We start from the raw sequence: 20,679 nt of genomic DNA on the forward strand, positions 1-20,679 counted from the left end.
CAGTTCATATTTGTTATTATTCTATCATTTAAAAATAAAGGTAGAACATTTTTGGAAGCTTTAGTTAGCTATTATTTTAATTACTTTTTATGAAATAATTGTATACACTATTAAGATTCAGTGATTCCGCAAGCTGGCCTATTATCTCTGGCCACCATTACTATTATTACATGCAATCATTTCTAATTGTGATGCCTTGCCAGTAACTGTGGCTTTGTAAAAAAATAATTTAAAGATGCCTATGAATCCAAATCAGGCATATTGTCTTCCCAAGTATATTATGTTAAATCTTGTTTATTCTAAGAAACAACAAAGGACTCTGATGATAATTGCCCATGAAATAAAAGATTTAAAAACTTTACCCAAAGACATTTATCTTATATGTCTTAAAATTATCTGCAAAATATACTAAATAGCTATTATTTCTCAAGGACAAATTCTCTGTCAAAATAATGAAGAATAAGCAAATTTTTGATTGATGGTGAATAATTACTGAAGGTACACATGTTAAAAAATTAACAGAAGATTTTAGATAGTCAAAAATATTTTTGTATAATGAATCTCAGGGTGATTTTATTATTTTTTATTTTTTATTTTTTTTTAATGTATTTATGATAGTTACAGAGAGAGAGAGAGAGGCAGAGACACAGGCAGAGGGAGAAGCAGGATCCATGCACCGGGAGCCCGATGTGGGATTCGATCCCGGGTTTCCAGAATCGCGCCCTGGGCCAAAGGCAGGCGCCAAACCGCTGCGCCACCCAGGGATCCCTCAGGGTGATTTTAATTAAGCTTGAGATCTCATATTTTTAAAGGTAGCCTGAAGAATATCATATTATTATTATTATTACATATTAAAATTATAAAATAAAAATGTTCATGGTCATTATCAAAGTCAAATTATAAGAAAGCATTGTTTTACATAGTCTAAGGGCATTTACATATCACGATTTTGCTAGAAGGGTGTCAACTGTATTTCAAGCAATGTGTCAAAAAATCTGGCTCACAGAGGTAAAATAATACATCCAATTTTTACCAACAGTTAACCAGCAAAGCCAGATCTGGGTTCCCTGAGCTCTGACTACTTAGGTTTTGTTCCTTCCATTACAATGAAAACATGAAATCAATTTTTAAAATGCCCAGAGATATATTTGCTTGGTCTCGAGAGGGAAGAGAGCAGAAAGAAATGCTGCTTAACAGATATGTTAATGCTAGTTTTGGTAATGATTACATTTGTCTGTTCCATGTGAAATATCTAAGTGGAATAAAATGAGAAGGCATAATCACACCAAAACCCCTTTGCAAACCAGACTTTGAAGAAACCTATACAAAAGATTTCAGAAGCAACACATACCAAGGGGGGGGGGGGTGGATGGTGGTGTGCCTCTTTATTGAGGACCAAACAGGGGCTTCAGTTCTCGAATTACTTGACACTAATGAGACGCGGCCCTCACAGGTGGCAGTGACTCCAGCTTATGTGGGAAGCTATGACCAGGGAAGCCAAAGTTTGTCTAGGATGGATTGTGAGGCAATGTTTGGCCACTGCTTTCCAGAACTGTAATGATAACTTATTACATTTTGTTCCTAAGAATTTAACTAAAGCACGTGAGTAACTGGTCAAATACATCCTCTCCAGTCATTACCAATAAGAAAAATAACAAGTGGAAGCGAATACAGTTTATTGAGTGTAGACTATATTTAAGGAACTGATAGCAGCCCTACTGAGTATTAACAACTATCCTTATTTTTAAGCTAAGAAAATTGGGACAAAAAAAGAGGCCCTTGGTTATATAGTGGTGGAGACTGGATTTGAATCTACCCTTCAAGTTTATAACCTATTTTCTTAAATAATTTGATACATGCCCTCGATAAAGCAATGGTTTTTTATAATTTTCCTTTTTCTAATCTAAATCTGGTAGATTTAGATGATGTTAAATGGTGTTTAAGTTTGCTTTTATTAAAAACTTTTATCAATAAAAGTTTGCTTTTATTACTTAAATGGTGTTTAAGTTTGCTTTTATTTCTTTGACTTAATTTTAATTGTTTAAAAGCATTTCAATGTATTATAACCTACCTCCCTGGTTATATATCAATAATAAATCAAACTGATAAGAAGTAAGAAATATATTTAACGGTTTCAGGTTTACAAAAGACAATATTGATTTATAACCAATAAAATATCGTCAACACAAACATGAATAAGATAATTATTAAAACTGATAGTCAACAAATCTACTAAAAATTAAGCAAAATAATTACAATATAAAAATAATGGAATTTAGTACCTTCTTCTCTCCATAATATGTTAGCTACTGCAGCATGTTAAAGGAAAAAGGAGAGAAAGAAAAATGAGTAAATAGAGCTTCAATTGCAGAATCATATAAATAACTATTAAAGAGGTCACAATCTCTAGGTTAGAACATGTACATAAAAGTGGTGATGGTGAATTCAACAAACGACTTTGAATTAACAAAACAGTAAAATGCTGGTACTAGCTAATAATGGTCTTTGCATTTCTGAAATTGCCAATTCTTCTTTGGAATAAAGATTTTGTTAATAAACAGAGAACATTTTATGCATCACTGGAAAGAATGGGATATTTAGGTTAATGTTATTAAAATATATCTTTAGAACAAACATTGGTAGTTAAAACTATTTATTTAAGACAGTATAGTTAAAAGTTGCTAACTGAAAAAAATATATTTTAAAAATTCTCAGTAGTCACAATATTCAATATTCCTACCTAATATGCAATATTCCTCAGCAAGAAGAGTTCCTTAAATAAAGGATTTTGAATACAGATGTAGCTTATTTTTAAGTAGTATGTTTTCTCTTTTTAAACCAGACAGAATGAAATATATCTAAATATATCTTGCTTAGTTCAATGCACAATGATTCCTATTAAATTGTTTCTGACAATAGGTTTATTAAATACTATATAGAAACTGAATCAATAGAGTTAAAATAGAATTAAGATAGAAATTAACAATTAGAAATATTCTCAGAGAAATGTCTGCCTCCATTACTAATTGAAAGTTGCCCAAATTCTGTTTTCAAAGCAAAATACTCTGTCAAAAGAAAGTTTAACTGATGTAAAAGCTCATGCATATCTAAATATTCCCTATTTTAACCATAATAAACCATAATCACTTTTTTGAAACTGTTTTTTTTTTTTTTTTTTAACTGAACCTCTACCATGAATTAGCAGAGCCAAGACTAGAGTCCAGCTCTCCTAGCTGGAGGTTGAAGGTCCAAGTCATCCAGTTTCAAAACCTGCTGAACTTTTCAAAAATAAATTTTTGTAAAGTAATATGCATCCCTTCAGGACATTTTCTGATGCTGTTCTTGTTGTCTACAATGTTCTTTTTTTTTTTAAGACTTTATTTATTTATTCATGAGAAACACACAGAGAGAGAGAGAGAGAGAGAGAGGCAGAGACACAGGCAGAGGGAGAAGCAGGCTCCATGCAGGGAGCCCAACGTGGGACTCGATCCTGGGTCTCCATGACCACGCCCTGAGCTGAAGGCAGATGCTTAACTGCTGAGCCACCCAGGCTACCCCTGTCTACAGTGTTCTTGAAATGAATATGAAAATGATAGATCCCATTAGCAAGGAGAGGACAGAGATGTCAATGACCAGCAGTTAACCTCAGTCTGGAAGTAGATGATCCTGCACCTAAAGTATTATTAGAATGTCAATAGTAGTCTCAGTGCATATGTCTTTCACTTTATCACTTAGGCATTTTATCACCTTACATCATCACAAGAATAAAGGTGAGTATGAGAGAGAGAGAGAGAGAGATCACATTCACATAACTTCTATTACAGTATATTATTATAATTGTTTTATTCTTAGCTATCATTGTCAACCTTTTAGTATACCTAACTTATAAATTAAATTTTTTCATATGTATGTGTAAGAAAAATAAAAACCGTATATATGGAGTCTAGTAGTATAACTTGTTTCAGGCATCCACTGGGGGTCTTGGAACATATCTCCTGCATAAGGAGGAATTACTGTATTCAGAGAAATTTCAGTAACTGAGTATATTTGAAGGGCAAAACTGATAGAAGATGATACCAGAGAATTTTTCTATGAGTAGATCAAGAAAGTCTTCTGTACATAATACAGAAGAGATTAAATTTTCTTCTGTAGGCTCAGGGAAGGCTAAGCCATGATTAGACTTACCTTTTTTTATTTTCTGGTTTATAAAAAAGAGGGTAACTAGATCTATGTTTCCTCATATTTCCATTCATTTGCTCAGTGAGTACTGACTGAGTGCCCAGCCTATGTCAGACACTGCATTCAGTGATGCAATACACAGATTAGCACAGGCCCAATCTCCCAGTTAAAAGAGCTTATATTCTAGTTGAGAAAAAAAAATTATTCAAACCACAACATAGACAAAATTTTAAATCACACATTTAATGGGTTATGAAAGAGAGGAACAGTACCATGATTGCGGATGGATTAAATACTGGGAAATATTGAAGGTAAGGGTGTGCAAGATGAGTAAGACTGAACTGAGTGAGAATTTTAAGGGTAAGGTTTCTAGATAGAAGAATAAGACTGCACAAATCTTAGTGGTCTATCAAAGGACTGCTAGTCTAAAGGAGTTAAGGACAGAGATATTTTCAAGGTAGGCAATCATTCATGAGAAAGTATCCGAAAATATACATGGCTTGTGATATTAACACCAAAGAAGATAAAATTCAAGGCACTTCATATTGAACTTAATATTGTGTAAACTATAAACATATTAAAATATGAAGCAAATGCTATTAGGACTGGATACAAAATTTATAAATCTACAATTGTATTCTATTTCTCTAACTCATTGCTCTCAGTATTTGAAAAATTAAGAGAAAAAGACAAAGTTTCAAAAACATGATTATTAAGATTGAATTAGTATTTTCCTAATAAATGTACTACACAAACAGAATGTTGAACTATACAAAAGTGAGGTTTTTTTTTTTTTTTTTTAGAATTTTCTGGAAAATTTTTCAAGAGTACTCACGAAATAAACTAGAAAATGAAAAGTCTCTATTTTGTAGGTATATTTCAATCTGCATAAGTAGTTTAGAAATTTTAAGACAACAATAAAACAAATATAAACATTTGTGAGATGTGTTTAAACATAAAATTCTTCCATAAATTAAATATATTTTTAAAAAATCATGTATGAGGGCACCTGGAGTCGGTTAAATGTCCAACTCTTGGCTTTGGCTCAGGTCTGATCTCAGAGTTGTGAAGCTGAGCCCCACATCAGGCTCTGCACTCAGAGTAGAATTCATTTGAGATTCTCTCCCTCTCCCTCTGCCCCTCACCACTGCTCTCTCTTTCTTTAAATTAAATAAATAAAATATTTTAAAATAAATAAGAATAAAATGTGATTGTAATTCATATAAGACAACAAAAATGAGTTTTTAATATGTGGACCCAAAGAGTTTTGGCCAAAAGATAATACATACAGTTAACTGATGATTTATTGAGCAAAATAGAAAGAGGGAACAAGACACAGAGAGAAAAAGCAGAAGAAGCAGAAGCATGGGGAAGAAAAAAGAGGGAGAAATAAGGAGACAGGAAGAAAGAAGGAATGACTAGCTATGATTTTGAGTTAATGTATTTTTTCTTATTGTTTCAAAAAAGCTTTTATTTAAATTCCTATTAGTTAACATAGAGTGCAATATTAGTTTCAGGAGTAGATTTTAGTGATTCATCACTTTAATATAGAATTTTTGCTAATAAATTTGATAATCTGGATAATTTGATAATCTTCCAAAAATCCAAGGAAATATAAATATCCAAATTGAACATGAAAAAAAAATTGAATAAAACCTAATACTGACCGAAACATTTTTTTTTTTTTTGACCGAAACATTTTTAAAAAGTTTCTTCACACACACACACACACACACACACACACACACAGTTTCTTCACAATATACTCTCAGGGTCTGAGGTTTTATAATGAACATTTACAAACTTTTAAGAATCATATAATTCCAGTTGCATTAAATATATTTAGACTCTGGAAACATTTCTATTTATCTCATAAAGTCAGCAAAGGTGATGCCAATAACTGATAACAGTAGTAAAGCAAAGGGAATTATAGGAAAACTTCACTAATAACAGAAATTAAAAATAAAATGCTTTGCAAAATTCATCAAGATATTAAAAGTTTGATCATAGACAGGAATCCCTTTGGAATGCAATAATATATTGGTAGGAATTTAGTTAAAAATTTAATTAATTCAATGCAATATATTACTATATCAAGTGAGAATAATCAATGAAATTTAAACAAAATGTAATCTGATAGAGTATGTCACCTATTACTAAGTATCGTCTAAATACTCTTCGTGAGCAAACTGAGTAAACTGTAATTAGGGGTTTTATGCTAAGTGAAAAAACTCAGAGAAAGACAAATACCTCATGAGTTCACTTACAGGTAGAACCTAAAAAGACACACAAACATACAAAAACAGACTCATGAATAAAGAGAACAAACTGGTGGTTGCCCAGAGGGAATGGGAGGGGCACGAGTGAAGTAGATAAAGACGATTAAGAGGTACAAACTTATAAAATAAACAAGTCATGGATATGAAAAGTACAGCATAGGGAATATAGTCAATAATACTGCAGTAATGTTTTATGGTGACAGATGGTGACCACACTTATCATGGTGAAGGAGCACTGATTAGTGTATAAATTGTCCAATCAAGTTGTTATACACCTGAAATTAATATAACATTGTACATCGATTATACCTCAATAAAATAAAATAAAAAGGAGAATGTAAATACAATAGAAGGAGCTAAATTGATATTATCTATACTAGATATATATATATATGATATATAATATATAATAAAAATCAAGAGTAGAGGAGTATTTTATATTAATATGAATTTAACAAAAATACTAGAATAAAAAATTGGGAGTCAAACTAAGAGATTATAACTGTCATTAGAAATTATTTTTTATGAATTAGATGATTCATTAAGAAACAAATATAAATTGTGTAAGTGTAAGCTATAAAATTAAATGATTAAAATTTGAAGATAAAATTAGTCAAAAGATTACGTTAAAAGTACACATAAAGTTAGTTAAATTGTTCAATTTGGTGACAAGACACAAGAAAAATATCCCCAAATCTATTCTTACTTAAGAATTAGAAAATGCAATAGATTTTATTTACAATACCCCAAATCATAGTATGTCAATGAATCACTAAATTCTATGCCTGAAACTAATATTACACTGTATATTAACTAACTGGAATTTAAATAAAGCTCAACTTATTAAAATATGAAAAGTACAGCAAATCAAGTGTAACACTCACTAAAAATATGATAGATGGAAAGCTATAGTAATCTTAACTCAAGAGAATGAATGCTCTAAAGAGAATCTATTCTGTAATTACTTAACTTTTAAAATTGCATGTATTATTATTGTGTATTTAGAACATAAGCATTTTATTGTATAAAGTTGGAATGCACATTAAATGTAAAAAAATACCTTGAATTCAATTACACAGTTATAATAGCCAAGTCTCTTTTCCTTAGACATCTTTTTATTATTTTTGTGATTTTTATATAAATGCACATGTATATGGGGGTATTTCTGATATTATAAATATGCAACATATAAAATATTTTAAAATCCTGTATATTCATTTATCATACGTGTATTTTGGTCTTCAAATATACAGTTTAAATCATTATATACTATTCCTTCATATTGCTTTCTTCCTTTTAAAAATATTATTGTTCATTATTCAATGACGCAGGCTCAGTACCCATACCAGAGGCTAGTGTAAGTTGTAAGATTCAGTAAGTATCATTGACTTCTCAGTTATATAGATGTATGCATAAATATGCGTTGATGTGCACGTGTGTGTATGTGTGCATGGATGTGTTTAACTGTGATGGCCATCCTTCTGTGTAGTTATTTCCATGACTATACATTCCTATAGGAGGTATGGGGATGTTTAAAGCCATTGACACGTGTTGCCAGGTTGACTGCCAGAAGGTTGTTATCAGCACCACAAGCAGTCTGCACAAGTGTTCACCCCTCCACACTCTAAAACTGTACATGCGTGTATGCATGCACATGTGCACAGCCTACCAAATATTAAAATATAGATATTATAAGATATATGATACATGTATATATGTAAATATCATATATCTGTTACATATAATATAGGATAGTTTGATTATAAGTTATGTTTGCAAATATCTAAAAAATATTTCCTTTTTTTATGCCTTTAACCCACTACTTCTGTTGGAATGTTACTTTTATTTCATTTCATTTATTTCTTTTATTTATTTGAAAGATAGCATGAAAGAGAGAGGGCACAAGCATGGGGGAGGGCAGAAGGAGAGGGAGAAGCAGACTCCCCACTCAGCCTGATATGGGGCTCTATCCTGGGACCCTGGGATGAAGCAGACGTTTAACCATCTGAGTCACCCAGGTGCCCAGGTCTATTTTTTATATTTTAACAGCTAACTTACATACTGAAATGGCTTTGTTTTACCATATTTATTTATCTCTCACATAATAAAAACAGCTACCTATAGTAAATGCAGGCTTAATCATGCCGCTTATTTACTTAAAAAGATACTACATATTCGTGTGTGTATGTGTGTGTGTGTCTGTATACACTCAAAGTCCTTAGCACGTAAGGTCTTCTATTACATGCCTGTGTCCTATTCAACTCACATTCAAAACATCAAGACATTTTTAATTTCGTCTTTACCCATATGTTAAATCTGATACATTTAATACCCTAACCAAAATTCTTCACTTAATTTTCCCCCAGTTCTCCTGTAAATCAGGTTAATTATTTTTTATCTGCTATTATCCTGTAGAACCAGAAGTCCACATAAGCTGAGCAAAATAAGTTTTTTCTGTGCCTAGAGAATCCTATGTAACACAACACAGCCCTCAATATAGCATAAATAAAATTTTTGTTCTGAAATCTTTTATTTATAATTGGACAACAAAACCCTCAGAATTATAGACACCCAGTAATTCAATACTTATTCATGACTTAATTGAAATGCAAAATTCTTTCTGAAGAGAACATATGCTTTATAATGAAAATGTGGTTCAATGAAACAAATGCCTGGACAGCAGTAACAGAATCTTCTATTAATGCCATAATCTATAAATTGTTCTATTTTATATATTGGGGATTTGCAATTACATTCAAAGAATTGGATCTCATGTTAAATATGCTATCTGTATTTGGAAATACATGTGGAGAGTTGTATGTTATATAAATAACAGCAATAAGATGATTAACTACACAGCAGCATGCTATAGTACTGAACAGCTATTTTACTTGGCTACTCACATGGAAACTGCTTGGCTTTTCAATTAAATAAGTTTTTGCTTGTCCTTGTCTTTGAAAGTGTAAGGTTTTCACTAGTGGAAAACATTTTTTTTTATAAGCTGCATTTATGTAAGGATAACATTTTAGTTAGATGTCTTATTGACTGCTTCTCCTTTTGGATTTAAGAAATTGACTTAACTTCAGAAGGCAAATGGAAAAGGGCAACGTTAAAAGAAAAACATAGATAAAAATTTAATGTATCTAAAAAATGTATGGTTAGTATTATGGTAGCTGAAATTTCTTTGAATGTGCATATGGAGAATGAAATGAGACATTTAAAATATACTATTTTGGGGATGGAAAGCTATGTAAGATATGTCAAGTACATTGCCTGCCATGTGCCAAATTCAAAGCCACTCTCAAGTAAAACTGTCATTTGTTGGGCACTGATTAAAGATGAATATGACTCAGAAACTGGCCAGGAATCTATGGTCTTAATTTCTATAAACTGATGAAATGGGATAATCAGATTCTTGTCAGGGGTAATTTGAATCAATAAATTGTCTTAAAAAATGGAGAGCACCGAGAACCAGAATTCTAAGAATGTATATAGCAAATGGCACCATGATGTAGAGGCAGGACCCCTGACGATTTGTGACAATGAGGAGAACTCAAAAGTGTGAAAGTGACTTTTCCGTGGAAGAGGAAAAGAATCAGAAGTTGTCTATGGAAGGCCAGTTTCTGGGTACTGAATGTGGGTACATCCCTGGCTGCTTCACATGGCCAGTGTAACAGTCACACCAACTTAAAAATAATCGATACTTAACCAAATAGAGAGAACCTACTCCTGGCAATGAAATAGTCTGAGTAAAACCAAGACAACATAAGAACTTTGCCATATCAAAAGATTACAGCCACAACACAAAACAAATAAAAACTATATCCACCTTTCCAGGGTACCTGGCTGGCTCAGTTGGAAGAGCAAGCGACTCTTGATCATGAGGTCATGAGTTTGGGCTCCATACTGTGTGTAGAGATTACTTAAATAAATAAAAAAATAAATAAACGAACTTAAAAAAAAATAATATCCACCTTCCTTTCCAGTGCCAAATCAAGTAAGCCCGTATTTGCAGTAGTTATTGCATGATGCATAAAAAAATATCTCAGACTTAGCAGCTTAAAGCAACAAAAATCATTTATGGTATTTGTGGTGGTGGCTTGGCTGAGAGGGTTCTGATTTGGGGTCTCATGAGACTCCGGTTATCTGAAGGCTTAACTTGGGCTGGAAGATCCACTTCCGAGGCGGCTCACTGTACTGGCGGGCAGTCTGGTGCTGGCTGTTGGCAGAAAGCCCCAGTTCTCTACTTATGGGACTCTCCTCAGTGCTGCTTACATGTTCTCACATACTGACAGTTGGTTTCCCCAGAATCAGTGATCGGGACAGCAAGGCAGAGGCCACAATGCCCTTTGTGACATGGCTTCAGAAGTCATATGGCTTTACCTCCATCCCACTCTATGTGCGACAGGGAACTGATGTATTTCAAAGTGAGAAAATAATACAAGGGGGTGTTTAACAGAAGAGGAGGATCATTAGGACCATCTTGGACACCAGAGAATGTTAGTGTAGCAGACTACTTACTAAGCAAACATAACGTCGAGGAAAATTTACTAGCTAACATCCTCCCAGCCAGACTACCGAGACCTGAGCATCTCCTAATAGAAATTCTAAGCCTACCACCATCAGGAAGTGACTTGATTGATTGATTGATTGATTGATTGATTATTTTTAGGAAGTGACTTGATTTTGATAATTCTTCACACAACTGTATTGACTGTCATTTTTACATGATAAACAAACAATGACATCATTAAACAATTGTAGTGATTAGCTGCAGATACACGGGAAAATCTATGCCTACTAACTTGCTCATAATACTCTATCATTTTAAGTAGATGGCAAACAAAGTTGCCTTTTCTTTGCCTTACCTTTCTCACCTATAGAATATACCAAATGGTTGAACAGAGAATTACAAGATAAAAAGATTATACAATATTTTAAGTAGCACGTGGCACATAATTAATTGCTCAGTAGATTTTGGCTAATTATATATGCATATATCCTAGGTAAACTTAGGTAATCACGCCCATAGACATTAAATTAATAGGAATATTGCCAAAATGAAATATTGCATAAAAGAATATATCTTAACCTATAATTAGGGCTCTCAGCACATTCTCATTATCATATTATGTGTAAGGAAACAATGAAAGACCGCAGACCATAAAGCTGTTGCAATGCCACTTAATTTGTATAAAAGGGTGTTATTTCTATTATTTTTTAAATATTTAGTTAGTTAGTTTTACAGAGAGAGAGGAAGAGGGAAAGAGAGAGAGTATGAGTGGGAGGAGGGGGAGAGGGAGAGAATCTTCAAGCAGACTCCCCACTGAGTTCAGAGCTAAATCTCAAGACCCATGAGATTGTGACCTGAGTCGAAACCAAGATTCAGACACTTAACCGACTGAGCCACCCAGGCACCCCTCTAAAAATGTTTATTACTTCTCTCATATTCCGAATTGCTCACCATTTAATATTTAAATATCTACTGAATATGTTTATGTTACATGTAATGTTAACATAGAAATATAATTACATTTAAATATAGAGTAAAATAAGAGATATGCAGTCTTTGAAGGACATTGACTACTTTAAAATATTATTTATTATTAAGATAAAGATTTTAGGTGAATATTTCATGAGGAAAATTACAAATTAGAGTTACAAATATCAAATACATTAAATATCTTGATACTCAAGAATTCTGGGTAAATATATAGTTTATAATTCAGTTAAAATTGCTCATCTTTAACGATATTATAAAAGAGATTAGTAGCAGTACAATAAAAGGCATCAGACACCCAAACGAATAACCACTGCAGTAGGCCATAAACTTAGCATCTGAAATTTTTAGCAGTCAAAAGATAAGAAGGAAAAAAAATTAGACTTTACACTGTCTGAGGAAGTGTTCATGTAGGAAATGACATAATGTCTCGTAAAACAAGCTGATTATAAGTTAACAGAGGTTAACTTCTTGTTAGAACAGATTTCTAAAGAAATTGCATGAAATATACAGACAAATTAGATAGTATAAGGATTTTAAGAGCATTCCATGAGCTAAAAATTTTTAATTGCTTAGAACAGTGACTGGCACATATTCAGACACACACCTGTGTATGCACACACACAACACGTGTTTATACACATATAGACACATATATTTTGAAAAACAAGAACACATTTTTCCTAAACATATCTTCAAAGGTAAGAACTAATCTTTTAAGTCAAATATGAAGCAACTGCAGCAATTAGCCAATATATCTTGGTTTTTAATTAAGAGAAATAATGTTTGTGCGTACAGCATTGAGGAACACGTATTTAATATACCCCTTGAGTCATTCTTTGTCAAACAGCAAATATTAGGGGATCCCTGCGTGGCTCAGCAGTTTAGCGCCTGCCTTCAGCCCAGGAGGTGATCCTGGAGTCGTGGGATCGAGTCCCATGTGGGGCTCCCTGCAGGGAGCCTGCTTCTCCCTCTGCCTGTGTCTCTGCCTCTCCTTCTCTCTGTGTCTCTCATGAATAAAAAAAAAAAAAAAAAAAAAAAGTTAAAAAAATAGCAAGTATTAAAAGCCTTTGCAGGCCAATGACAGATTCTGAGATAAATTCAAATTTGTCTCATAATTGCTTAAACTATTAACATGGTGTTGATTAAAGTGAATTTCCTATTGCTTTTGATTTGCTTTCAGTCACACTAAGCAGCAGACTTGGCATTCTGCTACGAAAATGTAAAATGCGATACTCTCAATCACTATATTCTCTTTCTATAATAAGGTCACACGTAGGGACACCTGGGTGGTTCAGTTGGTTAAGCATCTGACTTTGGTGCGGGTCATGATCCCAGGGTCCTGGGATGGAGCCCTGCATCATCATCATCGTCATCATCGTCAGGCTCCTTATTCCTTCTGCTCCCACCCCCTGCTCATGCTCTCTTTCTCTCTCTCTCCTTCTCTCCCTCTCAAAAATAAATAAACAAAATCTTTAAAAATAAATAGGTTCACAAGTAGTGGGATCATTTTCCCAAAAATATTTTAAACGTATCTTAGCTCTTCTACAATTTCATGAAAGAGAACCCAGGTGTCTGTGTTATGCAGTAAGAGTTTTGATGTAAAAGTAATAATGGGAAAATTAGAAACTAATAATAATTTTCATAAAAATATTTCAATTTAATCATGACAGTGCTTGTGATCTTAAGTTAGAAAGTACCCTGATGGTCCCAAGAAGACGAGTTCACTGTAAACTGTATGTCCACTTAGTTGATTGAGCCTTCCTGTCGAAGAGGCTAGGTTTGCCCTGGCCAATTCAACTCTGGCCTGGAGTTTCCCTAAGTGTTTTTTCTCCTGGGATATTTTTCCTTCTCTTTGACTTAATTGTGAATCCAGTATCTGCTCAAAAACATTAGCCCTTTTATTTTGCTTGCATTGGTGAAAAAGGAATGGCAGTTTACATCATAAACCCTAGATTTTGTTCTCAGCTCTTCATGATATTGTCACTTACTAGCCTATGTTTTCTTAAAATTCTCAATAGATACACTTCTCTTTTTTTTTTTTCTTTCTTTTTTTTTGTTTTTAATTTGAGAGAGAAAGAGGGACACCTGGGTGGCTCAGCAGTTGAGCATCTGCCTCCGGCTCAGGGCCTGATCCCCGACCAGGGATCGAGTCCCACATCAGGCTCCCCATGAGGAGTCTGCTTCTCCCTCTGCCTGTGTCTCTGCCTCTCTCTGTGTGTCTCTCATAAATAAATAAAATCTTAAAAAAAAAAAATTGAGAGAGAAAGAGTGAGCATGAGCGGGGAGAGGGGCAGCTGGAGAGGAGAAGCAGGCTCCCGGTGAGCAAGGAGCCCAACATGGGGTTCCATCCCAAGACCCAAGGATCATGACCTGAGCCGAGGGCAGACCCTTCACCCACCAAACCACCCAGGCGCCCCAACAGTGACTTTTCTAATTACTGGAATTTACTTGCCTGTTTTTAAAATATCACTCAGACGAACTAAGTGAAACATGGTCTTTTTCATATGACCAACTGAGAATCAGTTCAATCAATTATTTAAGAGGAAAACATGATGAAACCAGACAAATGTCTCCACCCATCCTCACAGTTTTTCTTTTCCTAAATCAACTCACATGCCTCTTACATTGTTCCATTAAAACTCCCGATCACAACCTCACCTGATTTTAAATCTCTAATCTTCCAGAAGCCTAGCATCTTCCTTACTGAGATATTGCCATCACTGTTTAAATGCCTGTACATGAGCGTGAGGACCACAACTCTTTCTCATCACGTGAGAAGGGGAAATGAAAGCATGAAGAAGGGACATCACTGCCTCATCCTGGGTGAAGGAAGCGAAAATGTGCCCCACGACTACCAATAGAGATTGGGGACTTGTCATTGCTGCCCATACCCATTCAACACATGCCGTCTTCTATTTGAGGCAGCGCTGCTACCTTGGGGAGCAGGATCCCTGCTTAACACCTGTCCCACTGGAGGGACAACTGCTGGAGAATCAGAAAAGGAGGAGGGCCTCTGTTCCCACCTGGTCTTGTCTCTCCTCTCTCCTCTGCCCACCGCCCCCCCCCCCATGCCATAAAGATTCCGTATCACTAAGAAAGAGCAGCGCCAGCTTCTCCCCTTCCTCCCATTGTCAACACCGAAGAAGGCAGGAGAAGCTACAGACAGCGGTGATACTCGAGCAGCTGTAATTACCCGCACAGAGAAAAGGGAACAGGGTCAAAGATGCTCAGCAGAGAAGTGACAGGGAGAGGAAAAAAACAAAAACAAAAACAAAAACAAAAAAAACAGGCCAACTAGCAGCAGTGTAGCCACCCGTGGCTGTGGCAAGAATGAACGTAGGCCCCAAAACACGAGAGTCAGCTGAAGCCTCCTGGTGTCACAGTTCCTGGAACCTGTAATTATTGCTCACTCTTGAAAATAAAATGTGGTGAAGCATGACTTTGGGAATACGATACAAGAACACTCTCATATACGTAGTTTTAAAAATTTTTTTTTCTACTAACATTCCCTTAGGAAACTTCTCTTGCTTCCCATACTCTCCACGAAGCAGCAGCAAGGCTAGTGAGCAGATTCGAATGAAACTCTGAAAGATTATGTTCTGGGTGCGTTCTTTTTCCCCCAAACTTGAGGATGAAATTGTTCTGGTGGGATTCAAAACCAGAATTTAGCTTTACAGAGAAGTGATAGAATATATGACACAAGAGTCAACAAAGAGAGTTGCCAACCTGTTAATAAGAATGTAAGCAATTTCTGAATATATCTGAGCTTCAAAATATTTTGCTACTAAATATAAACCTAAGATATCTAGTTTGTAACTCTTTCTTGAATGGGCCCAACTCTAGCTTACGGTACTAACACTTTTACCCATTTTTTAAGCATTTTCATAATTTTTATCCATTGTTCAATGTATCTCAAGAGAGCCTCTTCGACAGGAAGGCTCAATTTTAAGAAAAATTTAAAGCTAATAATCATTGACTCAAAATAAAAACGCTGATGGGAACCAGAACAAATACGTACTGAGCCCCACTTATGTGTTAACACTATGCTAAGTATTTTACAGCACTGGATCCTTTAAAATGTTATTTCTATGAATGTCTCCAGTTGAGTTAATTTCTATAATAGCTTAATCTAAAAAAGCAAAATATGGGATGCCCGGGGGTCTCAGAGGTTGAGCGTCTGCCTTTGGCCCAGGGCGTGATCCTGGGGTCCTGGGATCGAGTCCTGCATTGGAGCCCACTTCTCCCTCTGCCTATGTCTCTGCCTCTCTCTCTCTGTGTCTCTCATGAATAAATAAAATCTTTTTTTTTTTTTTTAAAGGCAAAGTAAAGCAAGCATGTGTTAAAAACATAAAAGGTCAATCAAATAGTCTGGGATAAAATAACAATAGTCTAAAAATAAATTAAGGAGCAGAACAGCACTTTTTAAACTATCACTATGAAAATAACTATGAAACTATAAACTATTAAACTATGAAAATATAAAATGTTTTCATATTAGGCTATGTAGCCAGAGTTGTTTATCCGGCCAACGTCCTACCAACCATATTTATATCAGTATGAAGTACAGATTGCTCGGAGGGCCCCAAAAGCATTAAGTTGACGGTCGATTATCTTCTATCTATTATCATAATACAATCTTTCCAGTGTCAGTTTTGCTGTAATTTAATGGTTACAAATTAATAGGCATAAGCAGCCTAAGGCGTAATTTTAGTCCTTGACTATTTTAATATGATTATTTATTATGAAAAATAATACTTTATGAATGCACTGGTTTTCTTCTTCGAAATTCAAGTAGGCTGATGAACCAAGTAACACTACTTTGGGGAAATGCTATTATGCCAAATACTCTTCAAGAGATGGATAGAGGAAGATGGTTCAACCTCACATCGAACGGTCTCAGTAATTGTGTTCCACCAGAGGATGTAATGAGTTTCCAGGATACACGTTCTGTCTTGAGATTCAATACAAGCCTGTTTGTCTTATGAGCTGTGTAGGGAATTAGAATTTTGGTTAATTCTGCTCAGGTAATAAAAACCACGGCCAAATGCCCACTGTGTGTTAATAATAAAACCTAGCAAAAAATGTTTCTTGTGAACTCTTTAAATAATGAATACGGAGAGGATTTTTACCTTTGCAGAAACAAAGCTTGCAAATCACTCTTAATAGGACTTTTTCCCTTCATGCAGTTCAAGGCCCTCCTTAATATGGTTCTAGCCAACGATGTGTTCTCTCTGTGTGTTGTAGATTCCCAGCAAACATTTTTAGGACCATATATTACGTAAAGCTCACGAAACCCACCATGTGCTTTATGACAATTCCTAAGTTTGACATACTTCTGAGTGTCTAGCTATGGAAGTTTCACTACAGCCACCAAATATCAACTCAAATGTCATCACGTCAATAAAAAAAGGCTATGCTATGAGATCCAGTTGCACTTTGTTGTTCTGGGCCTGCGATCCTATCCTACCTGGAGTATATGCCTGGTGCAGCAATTATTTTACTCCGCCACGCAGTATAGCCTCTTTACTTCTACCCACACCAAGCTACAGCCTTTCTGAAAGTAGAGAATTGTTAACTGCAGGCTAGCAACACGTTTGTTTTTGTCTTTGTTTTTTTCTTCAGTGAGTATTTAATAAGTGAAACCATGAATGAACATACCTATTGTTTCCTATAGACATTTTTTTTTGTTCTCCTTACAATGACACCCCTTATTCACTGTGAATTTTGTAAACGTCCATTTGAATAGATAAGTTTGAAGTAATACTGACGTTCACGCACGTGGGAAGGTAACCAGCCGCACACACATTTAAATTATAGCCATTGCAAAAAGTATTTAAATTAGATTTAGTTCAGTTGCCACGGAAATATGGAAGGAATTAAAAGGTAGATAAAAAAGAAATGACAAATCGTAGCAAAATATTAAGTATAAGGCAGGTTCTTCCTAAATAACTTCTGAACGAATGGCAATGTAATGTTGCTTTGATACATGCGATTGCTGACTCCCAAGGTACATGCGGAATCAACTCTAATAGGTAATGAGGCCAAAGTGCTTTCCAAAGGGTGGTAAAGCTGACACGAGCACTAACAATGTATACAGCTTCCTCTTCCAAATCTTACCAAATCTTGTTATTACGCAGCTTTTGAACTTCTGCGATTGTAGTATATGCAAAATGACATTTCTCTCTGGTTAAAAGATAAGTTTCCTGGACACCTAATGAGGATTAGCAGCTTTTCATAACATACCTCACCACTTTGCTTTTTCTTGTCTCTGAAAGTTCTTTTTAAAACTATGCTCTTAGGGATGCCTGGGTGGCTCAGTGGTTGAGCGTCTGCCTTTGTCTCAGGGCGTGACCCCGGGGTCCTGGGATCGAGTCCCACGTCAGGCTCCCTGCCAGGAGCCTGCTTCTCCCTCTGCCTGGGTCTCTGCCTCTCTCTCTATGTGTCTCTCATGAATAAATAAATACAATCTTAAAAAAAAAAAAAAGTAAAACTATGCTCTAGTTTATTTTTGGTTTGTTTCATTAACATCTGTCTGTCTGTCTCCGATACTCCTTATCAGTTAATTGTATTGAAAATATCTTGGGGGTAAATTTTTAAGATTAGAACTTCTTAAATTTAACATAATCATACTGTTTCCCCCAGTTTTTCTGCACTTTTGAAACACACTCCTAAAACTACACTTTGATATTACTATTAGTATGATGGTAATTTGCACAATATTGGTTGTAATATATATCGATAGTATGTGTGTATACATATATGTATATATAGTCTTTAGTATGTGTGTATATATAACTGTACTATATATAAATATATTCAGTTTAGTGAAATGTTATAAAGAATTATATAATTAAATTACATAATTATTTCATGAGCTTTTATTTTTATTATAAATTGTAATAAAAATTATATAATTGTTTATTCTATAATACTCTCAGTCATCTGAATCCAAACTGTCTCTGGGGGCAGCCCCAGTAGCTCAGCGGTTTAGTGCCTGCCTTCGGCCCAGGGTGATCCCAGAGACCCGGGATCAAGTCCCACGTTTGGCTCCCTGCGTGGAGCCTGCTTCTCCCTCTGCCTGTGTCTCTGCCTCTCTCTCTCTCTCTATGTCTCTCATGAATAAATAAATTAAATCTTAAAAAAAAAAAAAAACTTGTCTCTAGAAACATATTTTGACTTCCTGTTCCAAAACATTTGAAAAAATACTAAAAAACATGTTTGAGATAAAAACGGAAATATTTTATTCACTAATGATTTATTTTCTATTAAAATTTCCTATTGCAAGAATGTTTCCAAAATTGTATTATTGTTTATACCAGAGTTTAGTTTAAAGGTATATATTAGATAGATAGATAGATAGATAGATAGATAGATAGATAGATAGATGATAGATAGATAGATCAATTTAGGGCAAAGATACTCATATTGGCACACAAGTTTACTGCATGAAATAGAAGAGCACTTGGTAAGAAATATCATATTTAATAACACTTCCTATGTAATGTTACATTTCATATGTGACACAAGTATGGAAATGTGCACTAAGTTGAAAAGTAAAGCAAATGAAGAGGCAGAACAATAATGGAACTGACCCATTCTTTCTGGCATATTCATCTCATCATCAGAAATCAGATATCTGGACAAACAGGACAACAGGACACACAAATGTGCAATCTAGGCTCTGCAGACAGTTGATAAAAATGTGTGGCATAAATTAGATTTTATAAAACTTTCAGAAGGTAACTCATTGTAGCCCCTCACCCCAGAACCTGTGCATTTGAAAAGCACATTTATTTTAGTAATGCTTCACACATTTACCCTATTTTCCAACTGAATTCCCGTATCAAAGAATTGCAAGAAAATCACCAAGCGATGATAATTCTAACTTCTTTGTGAAACTAAGTGCACAATTATTTTGCAAAGGATTCACCAAGTTTAAGGCCTCTGGAATTACAGAATTTTAAAGTGAGTTCTAACTTTAGAACTCTCCTGAACACCACCAACAAAATATCAGTGCAGATTTTCTAAGAGTGTCATTGAGATTTTATACTCAGCACTGTCACTGTCTATAAGCTTATTTAGCCTGCATGCCTGAAGTAATATAAATAAGATGTCATCATCACTTGCCTAATTTATCTTCAAATAAATTAGGCAAATTGGCATTGTGTAATATGAGATGAGATGAGAATATTCCAGTGAAGGTACATAATGCCTTGCAGACAAAATATGCGCAATAAATCAAACAAAGAAAGCTTTGAGTGTTGTTTTGTTTTGTAGGCAAAAGAGATGCCCAGTTGCTTAGGATTTTTGTAAACCTGTCAGTTTGATGACATTCAGGTCACGTGGCATCTTGTTAGATAACAAGTCTTACTATTGTACAAAAATGGCAATGTGTGAGACACAGATCTATTTAATGACATTGAAAAGGGTGTTATTTTAAAAATACAGCCTTCAGATACGGAAATCATGAGGCGCATAATTTCAGTATATTCTGGGTCAACAAATGTAAAGATTTATGGAACAAGTTACTTCACGGGGTGTGACAATGTCATTGACCAAATTGAGACTATGAATATTAGAATCTATGATAAATAATAAAAGCTCATAAAATAATAAATGCTTATCAAGCACGGTTAACCTTGACATGAGTCTGATTATCCTAAGTGCATTTTATTTCACACTAAGCTTACTGATACGTAAAAGTCTGTGACAGATATT

The 20,679-nt window shown here is 34.6% G+C and overlaps 1 protein-coding gene across 4 annotated transcripts in view; it reads right to left on the minus strand.

Annotated features, from left to right (window-relative positions):
* FSTL5 (follistatin like 5) overlaps positions 1–20,679 on the minus strand; it is a 682,404-nt gene that overhangs the window by 97,067 nt on the left and 564,658 nt on the right. For 2 of the 4 annotated variants that reach the window (XM_077846540.1, XM_077846539.1), the window contains exon 11: positions 2,283–2,309. The exons of the other annotated variants lie outside the window; for them this stretch is intronic. In XM_077846540.1, the coding sequence (XP_077702666.1) occupies positions 2,283–2,309 (27 nt within the window). The remainder of the gene's footprint in view (positions 1–2,282; positions 2,310–20,679) is intronic. 4 annotated transcript variants of the gene reach the window in all.

This window comes from Canis aureus, chromosome 13, assembly GCF_053574225.1.
Source record: "Canis aureus isolate CA01 chromosome 13, VMU_Caureus_v.1.0, whole genome shotgun sequence".
In the NCBI taxonomy this organism is placed as follows: Eukaryota; Metazoa; Chordata; class Mammalia; order Carnivora; family Canidae; genus Canis; species Canis aureus.